The following is a 17,857-nucleotide window of genomic DNA, read 5'->3' on the forward strand; positions in this document are numbered from 1 at the left end:
GTGCCATTTTAAAGCAAAGTACCCCTTGCTTGTGTCTTTGTATTTATAAGCTGTAGATGGTCAGGAAGTTTCAAATTTTTGAACTTTTAGAATTTTGAGGCCCTCATAAATTACTTGAAACATCTTCACCCAGTCTTCTGCAGAAGCCGGAGTTTTCTGAAACACCTCCAGGTGAGAATGTGAGAACGCTACAGGGAGACTGAGTGGGCCGGCCTCCAGCTTTCGCACGGACCACCACAGGCAAGCGCCCCTGCATTTCTGTTTTCTACGTTGGGGCTTTCTATATGATTTCATGTAAAAAGTTTTTCAACTGCCAGAAGACACTGGGAAACACTGGTCAAGTAATCTCTCTTCATTTGACCAAGAAGAAAAACTGAGACACAGACAGGAAGTTCCACGCGGTTAGTTAGAGGCTAAGAAGGGGTAAACCACAGGCCCCCAAGCACGAGGCCAGTTCTTAGTCATCTGCCTTGTAATTCTCTTAAGAGTTTCAGTTTTCTTCTCCAGCAACCCTAGTTCCCCAGTCAGAAGCTGAATCATCACAGTGCAGAAGCCCAGTCAGTCTTGGCTATGTGCTGAGAGATGGTCACGATTCATTCAGGTTAAAGTCACATCTGAGTCTCCGTTTCTCAGTTGGCCACTGCAACTGTGAAATCTCATAGGCAGTCCTGTGGCCATAACTCCTTTTATTTACAGGATTGAGCTTGCTTGTTTATTTCTTTTGTTTCTGCTTTTTGTTCCTTTGTTTGTTGTTTTACAAATGAAGTTGCTGGTTAGAAGCACAGAGTGAAGTTCCAGAGCAATTCAACTTTCTAGAATAATTGCTTTTGAAGGGCCCACAGAGTCTATTCTGCCTAGGTGAAAGTCAAATGTTATGGTTCCACACAAGCCAGCTAGTGACCCTTGGTTCTTAACAGTTCAAGGGATTATCAACAGACGCACACTTTTATTTTTTCTGGGTTATAAACATTTTTACAAAGCCATTTTCAAACACATCTGAAGTTTTGCCACACACACAAACAGAGAAAAATGTTCCATGTATTCCCAAAACAGGAAAATGTATGGACAATAGAGGGTTCTTTTTCTTGTCTTGCTTGTTAATAAAAAACCAGCTGACTTGTTCATACAAGCTACTGGGTAATACAAGTACACATGCATGCAAGGGCTCGGGAGAAGACAGACACAGCCCCAGGAACCCTGTAATGAGACAAAGCAAGAGTTTTCTCCCCCGGGCAAAGATGTTTGCTATTATCAAAATCAGAAACCAAATCCAAACCTGTTTTGGGGGGTTTTTTTTGGTAAAAGGCTCCCCAGCAATGTGATTACATTCACCATTAAATGTTACATAGTTTACATACTTATTTTTTTAAACTTAAAGTGATATCCTTTCTACTTTTTTCTTTGCTATACTCTACCATCTCGTGTCTCAGCACTTCCACGCATCTTGTTGGACACATGTCTCTGAAAAGTTCCCTGGGAAACTTTTCTGTGACGTAGTGTCAGTAGTTGCTGGTCTGTAGATAAAAGACTAAGAGGATTTCAGTTCCTCGGCAGACTGAGTGTACTAGCAAATGTCACCAGAAACCAGCAAAATCATTCTCAAAATCCAGCAAGTCTGAACCCCAACTGTTACTTATTTCTGTGTCAGAATTCACCGTAGTTGCTGCAATCCATCATGACCTGCGAGGATCAGTTTCCTGTGATTTTCTATGGAAAGATACGGCTTTTGGCGATGGCATATTCATTTAAAAAATTATTATTTCTATGTTGGGAATGGAACAGCTGTAAGATCCTTCTATATCCTTGCTATACCTAATATGCAGCCGTCTTAGGATGCTAATATTTTTTACATCCTCATATTCATGGAGAAAAGTGTCCCAAAGAACAGACAGGGCGCCACCCAGACAACAGGGATGAAGGTGCCCGAGGCCTGAGGACCCTCCTGGATGTCTCTCTTGCTGGTTGCGGGACTGTGAACAAGTTGCACCGCATGGGGAGCGTCGGTACGGTGGTCAGTGAGATGGTGATGGTAGCTTTGCCGAACTATCTCATGGGATTGTTGTTGGGAGAAAACCAGGTAATATGTGAAAAGAGCATTCTTAAATAACTATTCATAGTGCCCTGTGTCGACAGGTACATATATAATGTATACAAGACAATTATTGGATATTTAAAGACTTGGAAAAGACAGTTTCTTTATATCCTGTCCTTAAAAGTTAGTCTACCATGAACTCTCCCATCTCCAGAGTCTGTGATATTTGCTATACTTGGAGGGTGGGAGAATCAGGGTGGCACGTAGTTAAAACTTGCTGACTTAAATGTTCATGTTTGGCATTAGAGTGTTCAATTAACTATCTCTGGTGTTTGTCCACCGACAAGCCTGCATTTGAACAGAGAATGGAAGGAGGAGGTGATAAAGGAAGGGTATTGATTATGGCACAGAAGGCACTGTGCTGTTCTCCTCCACTTGCTGCCTGTGATGACAAGTTGTCTTCACTCTCCCATGGCTTGGCGGCTTTGGGATGGCCTCAATTGTTCCCATTTCCTTTATAAATAGACACTATGTCTTGAATCTCCCTAAGTTGTTTTCTTGGCCTCTTTTCTTCAAATTCTTTCTCAAGTCCTTTTTTTTCTTTAAGTGTTTGACTAATAATTTCCTTTCCCTTTAGATCCAATCTGTGTAAGTTAAACATGATGTTCATTTAGGGTTTTTCCCATGGTCACGTCAGTTACAAAGTCTCCAATGACTGCCACAGAGTTTATCTGATCCAGGTGTCAAGAAGCTTAAAGTATCAACTTTATCGAGATTTGAAATAACTAGCGTAAGTCAACAAATTGCAACTAGTTTGACTGCTGGCTGTTCAGCCTGTGAATGGTAGATTCCACCAGCTGAACAAGCCTCATCCCGAAGGCCGGTCCTGGGCGCACATGTGCAGTGGGAGACGAGGAGAAAAGCTCCACACTCTTGTGCAGCCAGTTGGTCCTCACGGGGCTGGTGCCATCGTAGCAGCGTGTCAGGCTCACTTAGTTTGTGATCTGTGCACAGGAATGGTCACCATGTGGGGACAGCCACACATCCAGGGATCCCTCAGGAACTGTTTCATTTGGGCTTTTCATTTTTCTTACATGTGTTACTATTAGACCCTACAACAGAAGTTATAGCAAAAAGAAATTGTGTACGTAGCTCTAGACTGACTCAGTTTCTAAGGTATCAAAAAAGGTAAGCATATGATTGTGTAATAATCAAGCTGTTGGACTTTAACCCAAGGTGTTGAATTATTTTCTAACGAAGATTTGAAAAACAGTATTGAAGAAGGAATCTTCTCAGTAAGTGGATCCCCTTTTGCCCTTTCTAAAAAGTAAGACTGCCCTGACAATTTTGTGTAGCCTACTGCATCCATGGCCAATGAAACAGCGGGTTTCCAGGAGAACATATTGTGTATGCTGTATCACTGGGTAATGCCTTCTGTGCAATTGTTCTCTTGGCTGGCTTCAATTAAAGACTGTTGAATTCTCTCCTTTTATTAACTGGTAAAACATAATGCAGCAAACTGTCATAGTTCAAAATGTAAGGACAGACATGTCAGAGTCTGTCCTTATCAGAGTCTCCAAATGCACTCAAGCAGTAGATTCAGTGTTCGGTTTTCTGCTGCACTGGCCTCTTATTACCTGAGAGCAAGTCCACTCACCTACTTCCACCTTTAACATCTATCTTCCTCCTACTCGGCCGTACTTGAGAGCTCTCTGGGGCTGAGTCACTTTCTCCAGCTGTTACGCTTGCTGCTGTTGGATTCATCCTCAGGTCTTCAGCTCCTCTGCTGTGTCATCAGACCCCATGGAGCACTTGGCAGGGGCATTTTAATTCTATTTCCACTAACATCATTTTCAATAGTGTGTGTAATTGCTTGATGCAGACGATTCCCCTTGATTCAAAACAAATCGCTGCTGGTGCAGTTAAATACATTTCCTCTTTCTGGGCCCGGGGCAGAACCTCAGATTCTTCACTCGTTCAAGCGATAAAGTCACTCATTTTCGCTTTGCCAAATTATCATAATTTTTTTCTTTTTTCCATAGGTCCTGCATTTCAAACCTTTAACACTGTTGTTTAGAAGGATGCTGTGTGGGGACCAAAGCCATCTAACACAAAGTAAGGCTGTGTTATGGGGTGGAATTTGTCCAGCTCAAGGGCTGTTACAGGGCCCTAGGAAGAGGCACCCCTCAGAGCTTCCTTAGGTAAAGGCACCAGAGTTTCAAACCATGTGACTCCAAGCATAGCTGAAGGACGCGTGTGTGTGCAACCAAGAACACAGAAGACAGAGCCACACATGTCAGCTGCCTCCATCCACAGAGAGCTGCATCAGGGTAAAGGTTCAGGCTGAGATCATCAGAGGGCAGGACCAAAACTAACACTATTTAAGTTAAAGAGTCAGAGCTCCGCTGTTTCTTTGTAATGCTTTCTTAAGAAATGGATTCCCAATAGCCAACAGTTTCCAAACAGAAGCAGGTTAGTGGTTGTTAAAGAGATTAGAATAAAATAACTTATACATTTTCCTCCAACTCCAATATTCTAGTATTCAGTGTTATTCACTTGGTTCTTTTGTAACTACTTTACTCTTTGCCTGCCTTTTTTTAAAAAGAGGGTGGCAGGATAAACTCCTGGTTTGCTTATAGCTCTTTGGGTCCACTTGATGAATGTGGCAGACACTATTATTTGTCCAACAGTATCTCCATCCTCTTCCTCCTGGGCACATAGCTAGACTATATTCCTAGCCTCAAGATTATACTTTCAGGGTTCATTTCTATAGTTCATTACTTCCCAGCCTCCTTTACAATTAAGTGTGGTCACGTGACCAAGTTTAACCAATGAAATGCGAAAATCAATGGGTGTCACTTCCAGGCTGGCGTGCTCCTGTCCCCATCAGATGACTAGAGAGACCACCCTCAGGCCAAGGGCCCCAAATGATGGGCAGAACACACTTCCTGCCCAATCCTCCCCTTGCTCCACTCTGTCTTCTAGCTGAGGAACATCTGCCTGAGACTGTTAAATGAGCAACAGTAAGCTTTCATTGTGTTGGAATCATGATACATTGTGGGAGGTATTCATTAAGGCACCCTGGCCTCCACTAACGTGCTTGGCAATTCAAATAATTGCACTGAGGTATTCTGATTTCTTGAACTAAAATCTCAATTACTGGAACTAAAACCTCAGTTTATTTTCTTTGTATATAGTCCCAGAAATGAATGACTGTTTTTAACACAATTATCCAGAAACTTTTTCTTTTGAGAAGTATGTGCAATTTGTATTTAAAGCATTATCATGTTTCCTTTTTTCTTAAAATGCCATATTTATTAAAATATTTGGTATGTTGGATGCATGTAACCATACTTTTTACAAGATGCTGTTTAGGTTTTTTGTTTCTAATAAGTTTTCAGGTATCTACAGGTGGTTATTTTATTCACAATGCACTGTGAAAGAGCTTAGTCCTTTGTATTGAGTCGATGTGAACTTTTTACCTTTTCTCTGCAAAACACAGAAACTCTTTCTAGACATTTTTCACAAAACTTAAATCGTGAAATTATCTGATAGCTAAAGACTGAGCCATGTTGATAATGGGTCATAGTAGGATGCATATAAAATAGGCCAATAAAATAACAAGGTAATTTCTGGAAAAAAACCCTGAGCTAAACATCCAAAGTACTGTTCCCTACAAAATAGTCACTTTGAGAGGCTTATGAGGAAAACATTTCTTCCACCGTTTCTTTGAGCAAGTTGAGTACTTTACACTTATCTCTTTATATGATACACACACATACACACGTGTAACTCCTGAAGATTACCCAGCTTGATCAGCGGGCCACCATCCTTGTCATAATTATTCTATATTTTAAATTAATAATTTTCATAAAACAAGTTTGGTAAGAATTCACCAACCAGTGAGAAGATAAAGACAAACACATCCATTTACCATATTATGCCACGTATAATGCTCACTTTTTTGACAAACTTTTTAGGGAAAAATAAGGGTGTGTATTATATATGGGTAGTACTAATTCCATGTCTATGTAAATGTTTTAAATTTTTTTATTTATGCTTATGCATTAAAAATGTAACTGTAGTTAGCAATAATGATACCCATATGCACAATAATACCCTGGAATACGATAATCGGTTTTGTTTCTAAATATAAATAAAAAATTGAATTAAAAAATCAAAATGAAAGATTTTTTTTCCCTGAAAGTTTGGGCCAAAAACATGGGCATGCATTATACACAGGAGCATGTTATACATGGCAAAATATGGTAAATAAAACAAATGTATTATTTTCCTTCTCAAGGCCCTTTTTCCCTTGGGGATTCAATGCTATACTTCATAACTTCATATTTTTAGAACTTTGTCATTGTATCCTTCCCTGACTGAGCTAACTTTTAATTACAGATCTTCTGCAATTGCTGGAAACATAGATCCACAAAAAAAAAATCCATCATACATGTTTGATTAAAGGAAAATAAAAATACAAAAATATCTATATTCTCACCTCCCATCAAACCTGTGCTTCAGGAAATCAAAGAGGGCTTTCTGCATCATGTCTGTTACCTTTGCAGAGGTGAGAAAAAGAGAATGAGGCAAACACATGCAGAGAGAGAGAGAGAGAAGTCAAAAGTAAGAGAAGTGGAAGGGAAGGGCACTGGGATTGAGCAAAGACCTTCTCACAGCCAGTCCTCTACAAGGGGCAGATTCCCGTGGAAGGTGTTTTTCATTCTTAACCACCTGCAGTTACTAAATTTTTCCCTTGATTTGCCTCCAGGGTGTTAAGGGATAAACCAGCAATATTCATTTGACCCAAGGCAAACCCTCTTCCCTTATAGGTTCTGAACTACCTTCAGGGGCCCACCACAGGCTGGCTTTGCACGCCGGTGCTGCCTGTTCTTGCCACAACCTGAGTGGTGCTGGCCTCCAGTGAGGAGCAGCTAGACCCCTGCAGACCAGCCCTGGGCCCTGCGGTCCTGCTAGTCTGTCTGTGTTGGCAGAAATTCTCTGTGCCCAGGGCTGGGTTGCTGCGGATCACTCTTCCTGCTCTTTTGTGGAGGTCCCCATTGAGAGGGGGAGGGGAGAAGGAAAGAAAAGGGACAGAGAGGGAGGGGAGAAGGAGAAAAAGAGGCAGGAAGGAGATGGGATTCTCAGATCTGCCTCAAAGAAATTGATTAATTCATTCCACAAATGAGTACTGAGTGCCTACTAGGCGCTAGACATTGTCCTAGCTCCGCGGTAATGGTGCTCTGGGAGTTGCCCATCTTCGACTTTAACGTCCCACTTACTACCTAGGCTAGAACGAGGTCAAACCTGCGACATCTGTAATGTAGTACGTCTAAGTCTTTACTCTTTCCTTCTCACATGGTACTGCTTAATTAATCTGTGAAGAAGTTCACTAATATTTTCAGTGATTTTTTTCCTTCTATATGTCCTTTGAAATAAATAAGCAGAGAAACATTTTTGGTGGACTGTGCCGTCAACTCGAGCACCAGAAGGATGAGTGTGTCGGTGCTCTGAGGGTTTAGGTTTGCTGGCAGATTGCCCATATGTTCCCCTGTGCTGCTCATAGTCTGTTACTTCCAACAGTGACGGGAACAGCCGAGACAGACAAAGTCCATCTCTGTGAACGTAATGCAGAGCAAACCTTTTAACAGAACTTCCCATTATGAATGTTTTGAGGGAGATCATTGATTTCTAAACAATGCAATATGTAGTAGATGAGAAGCCCCACGCTGCACCAGCTGCCTTCACATGCTGCGAGGTGGCTTCCATCGGTACCCATTTGTAAGCCGGCCCGAAGAGCCAGCTCCAAATGGCTGTGTCCTAGATTCCTGACCAAGAACTGAAGCGTAACAGGCTGGTATTTGTACCTCATAACCCTTCAGTGACGGCCCCACTAACACCACTGGACGCATGGATGGCACAACATCGTAAGGAGGAATGTGCTCCGTCTGAAAGAGATGATTTGACACTCGTGACAAGGTGAAGTATACCTCCTCAACAGCCACAACATTCATCATTGTCAGGTCAAACAAAAAATGATTACCACAGGCCCCGCAGATGAGGCTCACCCCTTATCTTACAGCCACTCAAGTCACTGAAATGGAGCATGGCAGGCACACATGGAGAGAAACCTGAACAGTAGATTTAAAAAGGAAATACAAACTTACCACTTTTTGCTTCTGTTTTGCTAAAAGACAACAATGAGAGCCATATCAAAATACGTCACCTCTGTAAATGATAGCACATGATTTTAAAAGAGGGAAGAACGTCCGCCTCGTCCCTGTGACTCTCATCACCTCACTTCCACCCACTCTGCAGACACAGTTCCGTCATCTCACTCAGCACAGGCCCCTTTTGGAGACATGAAATAACAGACAACTTCCTCCACGTAGGAGGGACCTTACATCCCGACTTCCTGTTGGGTGGGGAGGGTGGGTGTCATAACAACACTGGGGGTTCTGGGCCAGCACAGACCACAGGTGGCTTCCTGCTGAACACAGCACACAGTGTGGCTGCGAACATCGTGGACAAAGCAAATGTGGTAAAGAGAAACTTAGAATAACAATTTGGGTAAAAATAATCAGCACCTCCATCACTTGTTGTTTTGGGGGTTTGCAGTCCTTCATGCATTCTTAAGTCTTTCCGCACACTTTCTAGGATAGTGACACATTTTCCTACTACGCTGCTCTTGATTACAATTAAGTTTGTAACCAGTTACTCCTGTTGGGTTTTTTTTGTTTGTTTGTAATAGTGAAAAGCCTTAATGCCCTAAATGTCCAATAAATGGGGATGAGGCAGAATATACTCAGTATCCGATTAAAGTGTTTTTGTGGCCATCCAAGCAGGCCCGGTCTGTGTGGGGGAACCCAGAGGCCTCGCTGAGTTCAGAGCCCTGAAATCAAGAAGGATTCACACGAACAAGGACGCGTATGCTCAGAACTGTCTCAGAACTGATGCGGCGTCCTGCACCTATGGCAGGCCAGAGAGACCGTGCACTTGTCCTTCCGGATTGGTGATATGCCGTGCCCGACGGCAGCATCAGTTCTGGGCCAGAATGAAATTAGCCTAAGTTGTCAGAAAACGTGATGGAAGAGAAATCCTCCACAGTTTCCAAATGCACAACTCTTGATTGGGCCACCACTCTCTCTTCATTACCATTAATTTCGGAGCTTAGCTGTCTGGTAGCCAAAGAAAACTGAGGTCATCTAGGCCCAACCTCATTCTCTGTTTCAACCCTCCCGATATCCACAGCCCAGGCTGTACCAAAACATCCTACAGTTGCCCATGGAGACTGAAACAGTATTTTCTTGAGAGTCTACAACTTTTTTTTCTCTTTAATTGGCCCTCACCATCTTCAAGACTGTTGAGTTTATGAATGGAATAACAAACTTGCCTCAAACTGGTTTACACAATCATGAATAAATAAGATTTTTCAATATTACACAAATATTTAAAATTTTAGTACCACAAATACCCTTTAAATCAAATCAAATCACTATGAAAGGCAAATGAGTAAAAAAATATTAAGTAGAAGAATCTTTAAATCAAGTCCTTTTAGTTGTTTCCAAATTAATAAGAATACTTGCACGTTCAAATATTAAGCAAGGAATACATTACATTAAAAAGAATTTAACTAAAACCCTCACCTGTTGATGTGGGTGTTGCTCGAAATGTCCCTGATACCATTTCTCCAAGACTTGAAGAAGAATTTCCACTGGATTTCCTAGGATATAGAGCAGGAACATGAGTCCTTCTCCAGATCCCTTGAAAATGGAACTTGAGAGCACAAAGCTTTCTTTGGCCTTAATCCTCCTAGATAATTCAAAACACACCACGTCCTGCTTTAGAGAAGAACTTTAAGAATCTGTCCAAATGTTTTCTTCGACCTCATTTCTCAGAGAAAATGAGGAACTAACTGGGATCTGGAAATACTTTGCAAAAATTTCTCCCCTAGTTATTCAACACAGAAATGAGGCAGCAGAATCAGTGACAGGAATGTTCTTGTGAACAGCTGGATTTCTACAGACATGGCCCCCAGGGCACCACTCAGATGTCAAACACAGCTCAAAACAAGCAGGAAGACCAGGAAGAAGCATTTGTTCCGAGAAGCAATTATGTGCGATCAGAATTAGAAACTGACAGTGTGTGGCCCATAGTGGAAGATCGTCAGCACTGGTCTCTTCACGGGGCTCCGGAAGCCTCCCTGGCGCCCACAGGGGCCCTTAGAGCCCACCCCCCGACTTCTCCAGTGACCCTCCATTTCAGTGCTTATGAGTATGGTCCCCCGAGTCAGAACAATCTGATTTCTCGTCCTGGCTGTGCCACTCACTAGTCGTGGGACCTTGGCACATCTCACACCTTTCAGCCTCAGCTTCCTCATCTGCAGGAGGAGAGGGTACACCTCCCAGGGTTGGCATAAAGAAAATAAGGTCGTGTCTGTAGCTCTTGGCTTTACTCTCACACCTTCTGCGTTGTAAGCTTTTAGTCCAAAATTATATAACTATATAATGATATTATGGAAAAATAATAATGATAAACTAACAACTTTAGAAATGATGATAATAATGCATTAATTATCTCATTCAGCAAATATTTTTATTGAGTATCCACTGTTCCCAAAGTTAGGCGTACAACAGTGGGGGGAGAAATGCAAAATCCCGTCACATATAGCGACAGACTCTAGTGGGCGATATCGGTTTCAAATGGGTGAGTAGGTAAATATATAGTATTTCTGACAGTAATAGATGCAACAGAGAAAACTAAGTCAGGGTAGAGATGGGAAGTGGGTACAATTTTAAATACAGGGGCAGGAAAGGGGCCCCTGACCATGCACTATTTAACAAAGACCTGAAGCAGATGATGGAGTTATCTGGTGGAAAAGGGAGGTAAAGGGTTCCAGTGAGAGGAGACAGCAAGTACAAAGGTCCTGAGGTGGAAACCTGTATTACCAACATGTTTAAAGAGCATCAGCAAAGACAGTTGAGACTGGAGGGAACAAGAGGAATTAATAATTAACATTATAGGCATGCCATATACTCCATGAGATTGATAACTAAGAGTGGGGCTGACTGTACTTTTGTGATCTCCTGTCACTGTTTCAGAGGTTCCCATATGACAAAGGCAACAGGGCCCCTAACAAACACAGGCATTTTTGAAATAGAAAAGGATCCAACAGAAAAAGGAGGTTGAGAGTGAAGAGAAAGAACTGCTTCTATTTTAGGCCTTAGAAGAAATGGTAACACCTAAAATCAATGCTTCAAGGTAGGCTCACACATGCAGGTTCAGGATGATTCTGATTTCTCTCGAGCTTTGGTGCATTCCAGGGACCTGCGTGCTGCAACCTATGTGGCTACTTCATTAGTCCACTAGACGCCGATTCATCCGAAGCTAGACAGAGTCGATACTTTATTACCAAGAGATGGCAGATGCCACAAAGAGCCCTTGGTGGGGAAGAAGCTGCTGGTGCCTGGACCTGCACATGCCACAGCATTCCGTGATGACCTGAGAAAGTCTCTGAGAGCTAACCAGGAAGAGCCGTGATGCTGGCTCAGGCCAGGCGCCCACGTCCTGCACTGAGAAAGGTGCCCTCCATGACTCTAATGAAGGGAGGAGTAGGTTCCAAGGAGCGTTTGCTGAGGCTGTGGAAATCCACGTGGGTTCCAGTGATGCCAGGCTTCAGGGAGAATGCATGTCTGAAACACTTTTGTGTCGATCAGAAACACCCCATACGCAAAAAAGTATCTTTTACTTTGAAAGCATACAGTTTGAACCTAATAAGCAAGCTGGAATATGTCACTTAATGTTCCTACCTGTACCCACCCCCAAAGTTTACAGGAAGAAAGGAGCCTTACCCTCCGTGAAAACGTCCTCGCTTTTGCTCTTGCTGAATCCGTATGTTCTCCAGTCTAAGTGGACTTGGGATGAAGCCAATCTCACAGCCCTCTTTCACCAGCCTTCCTATCCACCAATCATTGTTATATTTCTGGAATGCAGAAATAAAACTGTTACCAACAGTAATTCACGTATCTTCACATTCCACTAATTAATTTCAGGGGACCAGAAGAACAAAACACCATTCATATTATATATTGTACTATAGTACGCATATGAGGTCTGTCCAGAAAAAGTCTAGCCATTGTTAATATAATGAGAACGGTTTGTAGACATCGATGTAACCCTGGCAGCCAAGGAGAGTGGACTGGAATGCACATGCGTGAACAATGATGACTTCACTGTACTAGTCAGTGGGGGCGGTAGACGCCCTTCAGTGCGCATGTGTCCCGTGTGGCCATCACATTCAAAGTGACTGAGGGAGTAAAGCAATGAATCTATTCCAAATTTTGTATTAAGCTTGAACATTCCTCCATGGAAACTAGTCAGATGATTCAGAAGCTGCAGCTGTGGGCCACTGGTGACGGGCAGCTTCATCACAACATCCACCTGCTCTGCATCACATCTTGTGCAGTTTTTTGGCGAAACATCAAATCACCCAGGTGACTCAGCCACACACCCCCACTCCAGCCCAGATTTGGCAGCCTGCAACTTCTGGCTTTTCCCCAAACTACAGTCACCTTTGAAAGGAAAGAGATTTCAGACCTTCGATGAGATTCAGGAAAATATGACCAGGCAGCTGATGGCAATTGGGAGAACTGTGTGAGGTCCATGGTACCTCATTTGAAGGGGACTGAGGTGTCACTATCCTACGTACAATGTTTCTTGTATCTTGTATCTTCTTCAATAAATGTCTCTATTTTTCATAGTACGTGGCTGGATACCTTCTGGACAGGCTTTGTATAAACACCAGAGTGGAGGTCTACAGACTTTTTACCTGAAGGCCCAGATAGTAAACATTTAGGCTCTGCTGTCCCTGCCCTCTCTGGTGCGACTGCTGAAACCTGCAGTCGCAGTGCGGAAGCACCCGCAGACACGCCGTACACCAGTAAGCAGAGCCGTCTTTCAGTAAACCCTTTCTTTCCAGAAACAGCACAGGGGCCACCGTTTGCCAATCTCTGGTCTAAAGTCAGGTCCTAACCCTTGGATTCCTTTGGTCCTTGTTAAAACTCCTTAGCCATTCTTAAAGAATACATTGTATAAGGATAAATACACACCAGTGTAATTGAAATTCTTGAAGATAGGCAAGTCTGAAATGAAATACATTCAATAGTCGGGTATTTGCCAAAAGCTTTTCGGTAAAAATCCATGAGAGTGTCTGCAATCTACTCTCACTGAGGGCGAATTCTAATCTTCTGAGGGGAAGCAGAGTTTAGCATCCCCAAATATGTCACCCCGAATATTAATTGCTTTAAGCTGATTATTTTCAAGAAATGAAAGACTCAGGAAAAACTGCTGACCTTTCCCCCAACTGCCTGAAAGAATTTAGAAGACCTGTTTCAGGAAGGGAGATATCATCACAGATAACGATAGTTTATTAGTTTATATTAGATAATGGTAATTTAATATGAGCTAAGTGTGAGAGGGAAATCCTAATGAGGCCCATTTGCTCGAAGTCCTCTCTGCACCCCATTGCTAAAGATGGCCCAGCCAACACTTAATTTACCAATCATGGGCTTTTTCGTCTCCTTGCGAATTGCCCTCCTGCCCTTTGAAGTGTCAAACCACACACACACACACACACACACACACACACACACACTGTCTCCTTAGCTCCCAAATGACATACAAATCTTAGCTGCCCAATGTGTTCTTGGGTCTCATATTCTTGGGGAACTCCTGTACGTACATACGTAATAAATTTGGGTATTCTCTCCTGTTAACCTGCCTCGTGTAAATGTGGTTATAAGACTAGCCAGAACAATTTGGAAGAATAGAAGAAAAATTATTTTTCCTCCCTCATACCTCCAAATACAGGTTTGCAAATTAAGGTCAACTTTACCACCTGAAGAAAAAGAAGCCTAACCTTACAAAGACTAAACATACTATGTATTTGTGTGTGGAATTTTTTGGAAATAATCTGCAGATGGCCAAAAGCCCAACAGCAACACCAGAATTTCCACTTAAATAAAGTTCCACGACACAGAAACTTGAAAGGCCCATGCGAAGGCCTCGGTCAGTACAGGGTGAGAGTCTGTCAGCGTGGCCATTGGATGGGGCAGGAAAACTGCGTGCACGATTACGGACTTACTGAATCCCAGGGTAAAAGACTCATTTAATCCAACCCACCTGCCTCAAGGGAGGGTTTCGGCTAGTGATGTCCAGAGAGTAGATTTATCAGTCCTACTATTTACACCCTCAGAGCCAATTCCCAGAACTTCCTTTATTGTTTTGATGGGTGGTAGACAAGATAACTCTCGAGCTTGATCCAAAAATATCTATTTTTTCCAAAATGTAACAACTTCATGTAGTACAGTTTGCCTAGCTTAGAAAAAAGGAGAATTTACCTGCATAAAACACTGGTACATGTGAAGGAAGAATGGGCAGTTTAATTGCCTCATCACATCGTGAAGTTCTGCCTTAACGCTCAAAAGCAAAAACATGGTTTAGGGATTTGGCCTTTATGATGCCCACAGCTTCCACACAAGTCATGCATGGCATGTAGATGAGACAACACTGGAGAAATGAGAGTTGAGTCAATGTAAAATCATGAACAATCTTGGTTTTAGTTTTTCCCATCTTCCTATCTTTATTTCGGGATAATAGACCTGAAATAATCGGTCTATTTATTTGGGGATTAACAAGAGGCAAGGGGGACCTTTTAGAGTCTTTGCTGCACAGCCTGGTATTTAAATTTGACCGTGGTGGGGACAAACCAGGCCCTGAGTCATAGTTTCCTGGGGCTTAAGTTATTTCCTGAAATTAAGTTAGTCCACTGGAACACTAATTTATTAAATGGTACCCAAGTGACCTTAAAGGGCTTCCTGACATGGCTACTGCAGCTCCCCAATATGTTTTCACTTAGTTCTACGAAACCATAGACAGAGCACACTGAGAACCTGACTCACATACATAAAAGTTCTTTGAGCTACTTGGGAGAAAGTCGCTATATACAATCAAGAGTATAATTTGCTTATAATTTAGTATATGTGATAAGGAGAGCTGTAGCTTTTCTCGGCTTTTGAACTTTTTCATTACTGAGAAAGTACTTAAAACAGTGCATGATAGATGGCCTCCTAGGAAATGGATGAGAGGAAAGGCTGCAACTTAATTACAGAAATGTGTTCATTTGTGTTGGTGTTCCAAGAGCATGGGCCAGCTTTCTGGCAAGGCCACCCTAGTGTTGTTCCAATCATTCTCATTTTGATTTCCCTAAAATGATTAGTAGTGCTTTCCCTTTCTAAGATGTTTTCCCATCTGATATTTCAAGGTCTGAAACAAGTGGCTCTAACCCACACAGGACTAGCAACTCAATACCACACACATCAGACTGCCAGACTGAAGACAAAGTCATCGATCAAGGAGCACATAGACCAAAAAGCAACCAACAGGACAAGCTGGAAAATGTGGATGGAATGGAGGGAAGCAATAAAATACCTCAAGGTGGGAAGGCTGGTGTGCGTGAGTGTGCATGGAATATGTGAGCACGTCTCTGAAGTTCTGCTTTTCCTTGGGAGCAGAGTATTAGCAACTAAAGAATATGGTTGGTCATTCTGGGGGGTAATGATGAGACAAAATGAACTTAACCACTCAGATGCCAGGGCACAGGTTTGAGGTCCAGGGCCCTTGTCCTCCAGGCAAATGTGGATGCCCTCCTCACACACCATGGAGGAAGCACACGCCATCAAGCTGATGCTTTGTCGGCTTCCCATTACCAAGGCAGTCTTTGTCTGCACGCATTTTCCCTGCACATTCAATATAACGAAGTGTTCCCCTTCCTATCAAAAGGCTGTCCCGCCACTCGGGGCATGGATCCCACCCTTCTTGCCTACTCAAAAACTTTACTCCTTTTCCTCTCTCTCCTTTCTCACCTCTCTCTCTCTCTCTCTCTCTGTTTGTTAATAACAGCATATGTGGGTGCTCCAATAGCTCCTGTCTGAAACAGAAACTTCTTTTGATTTCATACCCTCCTCAGTGTACTGCCTGGTCAGTGTCAAGTTCCTTGAAAGCATGGTCTCCCCTTGCTACATGTAGTCCCTTTTCTCCTCATCCCATTCCATCGGGCTTCCGTCTCCACAACTCCAGACAGAGGTCCTAGGGACTTCAATGCTGCTGACCACCACGCTGCCAATCCACTGTCCACTCCTCGCTCCTCATCGCAGGGGGCACGTCACAACATTTGCCACAGCCGACTGCTTCCTCCTGGTGGATACACTCTTCTCGCCCGGTCCGCACACTGCTCTCTCCTGGTTTTCCTCCTCTGTCTCATACTTCTCCTTTCCAGCTTCCTTATTTGTCAAAGCATTTCATGCACCCCACCTCTGCAGCATGGAATTCCTTTGGATTTGATCCAGAGCTGCCTTCTCTCCTCCCTCTACTCTCTCTTTAGCAGTAGGTGACTTCCTTGACTACTACAGCTTTAAATGCCATGCATAACCAAGTGACCCAAATTTATATCATTGGCCCAACCCCTTCGTCTGTGCTCCAGATTCTTATAGCAAACTTCCTACTTGATATCTACTTCCAAATGTCCACTCCCCAGCCTCTCTCCCCATCTGTCCTCTCCCCGCACAAGTAACGTCCATCCCAGTTTAGTCACTCCCCTGAGTCCCTCACCTGTGCGCTTCACTGAATGCCTACAACAGATCTCTAATCCGCCTCCTTCTCTGCATGTCACCAGTCACCACACTGGCTCAATCCCAGGTTCTCTCACCTAGAAGGGCTCTAATGGTCTTCCTGACTCCACACCTGTCCCATTCCCATCCATTGTCTCTACAATCAGAAAACTTAAAAAAAATTCATCTCCTCTCCCTGAGATTTAAAGTTTTAAAGTTTTAAAGATTTAAAGTTCTCTTCCTGAGAAGCCATTTAAAGTTTTCAATGGCTTCTCATTACATTTAGATAAAAACCTGAAGTCTCACCATCACCTGAGGCTCCAGCCCAGTGCCTTTCTTCCGGTTAACTGACTGTGCCATGCTGTTTTCCCACCTCGGGTCCTTTGCAGGTGCAGACTCTTCATCCGAGAGGGTTCCCCTTGCTCTTTGTAAGGCTGGCTCCTCCTCATCCTCCAGGTCTCTGCTTAAAGGTCCCACTCTCGCAAGGGCCTTCTCTGATCACCCTTTATGTACAAGTATGCAACCCCTCATCCTTATATTTTAAAAATGTCAGCATTTAATTCACTTCCCCCCCCAAAGCATTCACAGTTTGGAATTATTCATTTGTTCATGACCTGTCTCCTCATTAGAATTGAATTCTATGAGGAAAGGGACTCTGTCTGTTTTGTTTACAGCTGTCGGGAACCTGCCAGAGCCTGGCACACACCAAATACTCCAGAGCTGTGTCTCAGGTGAGTGACTATACAAATGCAGGTCACACGGGTGCAATGGAAAGATAGTGAGACATCTGCAGACATCCAGATGTTTGACCTTACTTGGTGTCAAATAATTAAAATGTTAAAGCTATGCGTATGTCCTGGTGTCACTAATGCCACTGCAGAGTGCAGAGTTTCAAAGGCAATGATTTTCACACCTGTTACACATTTACCAAGCAGGTGTCTCAGTGGCATTAAATGATATGTTTATGTCGATCACATTCTTCAGGCTCCTCAGTTTTCACTTCATTGCTCCACCTATACTCCCCGTTTCCTAAGATCTAATTGCCAATGCCTCCTTTCTAGCAGAGCCGATGGAGACTATCGAGCAGGCTGTCCTCCAGCGTACGCCCCCAGCCCCATCAGAAAACTCCGTGCGCAACAGAGAAGTTCAAGGGAGG

General features: G+C 43.1%; 1 protein-coding gene and 1 pseudogene across 4 annotated transcripts in view; one reads left to right on the plus strand and one right to left on the minus strand.

The window, feature by feature from the left end:
- CACNB4 (calcium voltage-gated channel auxiliary subunit beta 4) overlaps window positions 1-17,857 on the minus strand; it is a 466,152-nt gene that overhangs the window by 35,488 nt on the left and 412,807 nt on the right. For 3 of the 4 annotated variants that reach the window (XM_053918676.1, XM_053918674.1, XM_053918675.1), the window contains 5 exons: window positions 11,887-12,017; window positions 9,682-9,758; window positions 8,203-8,222; window positions 7,903-7,983; window positions 6,537-6,595 (listed from right to left, as the gene is read on the minus strand). In XM_053918676.1, the coding sequence (XP_053774651.1) occupies window positions 6,537-6,595; window positions 7,903-7,983; window positions 8,203-8,222; window positions 9,682-9,758; window positions 11,887-12,017 (368 nt within the window). Of the gene's footprint in view, window positions 1-6,536; window positions 6,596-7,902; window positions 7,984-8,202; window positions 8,223-9,681; window positions 9,759-11,886; window positions 12,018-17,857 lie in introns of those variants that run through there. The other variant, XM_024569588.4, reaches the window with a different exon arrangement.
- On the plus strand, window positions 4,775-4,856 carry LOC112312994 (small nucleolar RNA U3; annotated as a pseudogene).

This window comes from Desmodus rotundus, chromosome 2 (assembly GCF_022682495.2).
Source record: "Desmodus rotundus isolate HL8 chromosome 2, HLdesRot8A.1, whole genome shotgun sequence".
NCBI lineage: Eukaryota > Metazoa > Chordata > Mammalia > Chiroptera > Phyllostomidae > Desmodus > Desmodus rotundus.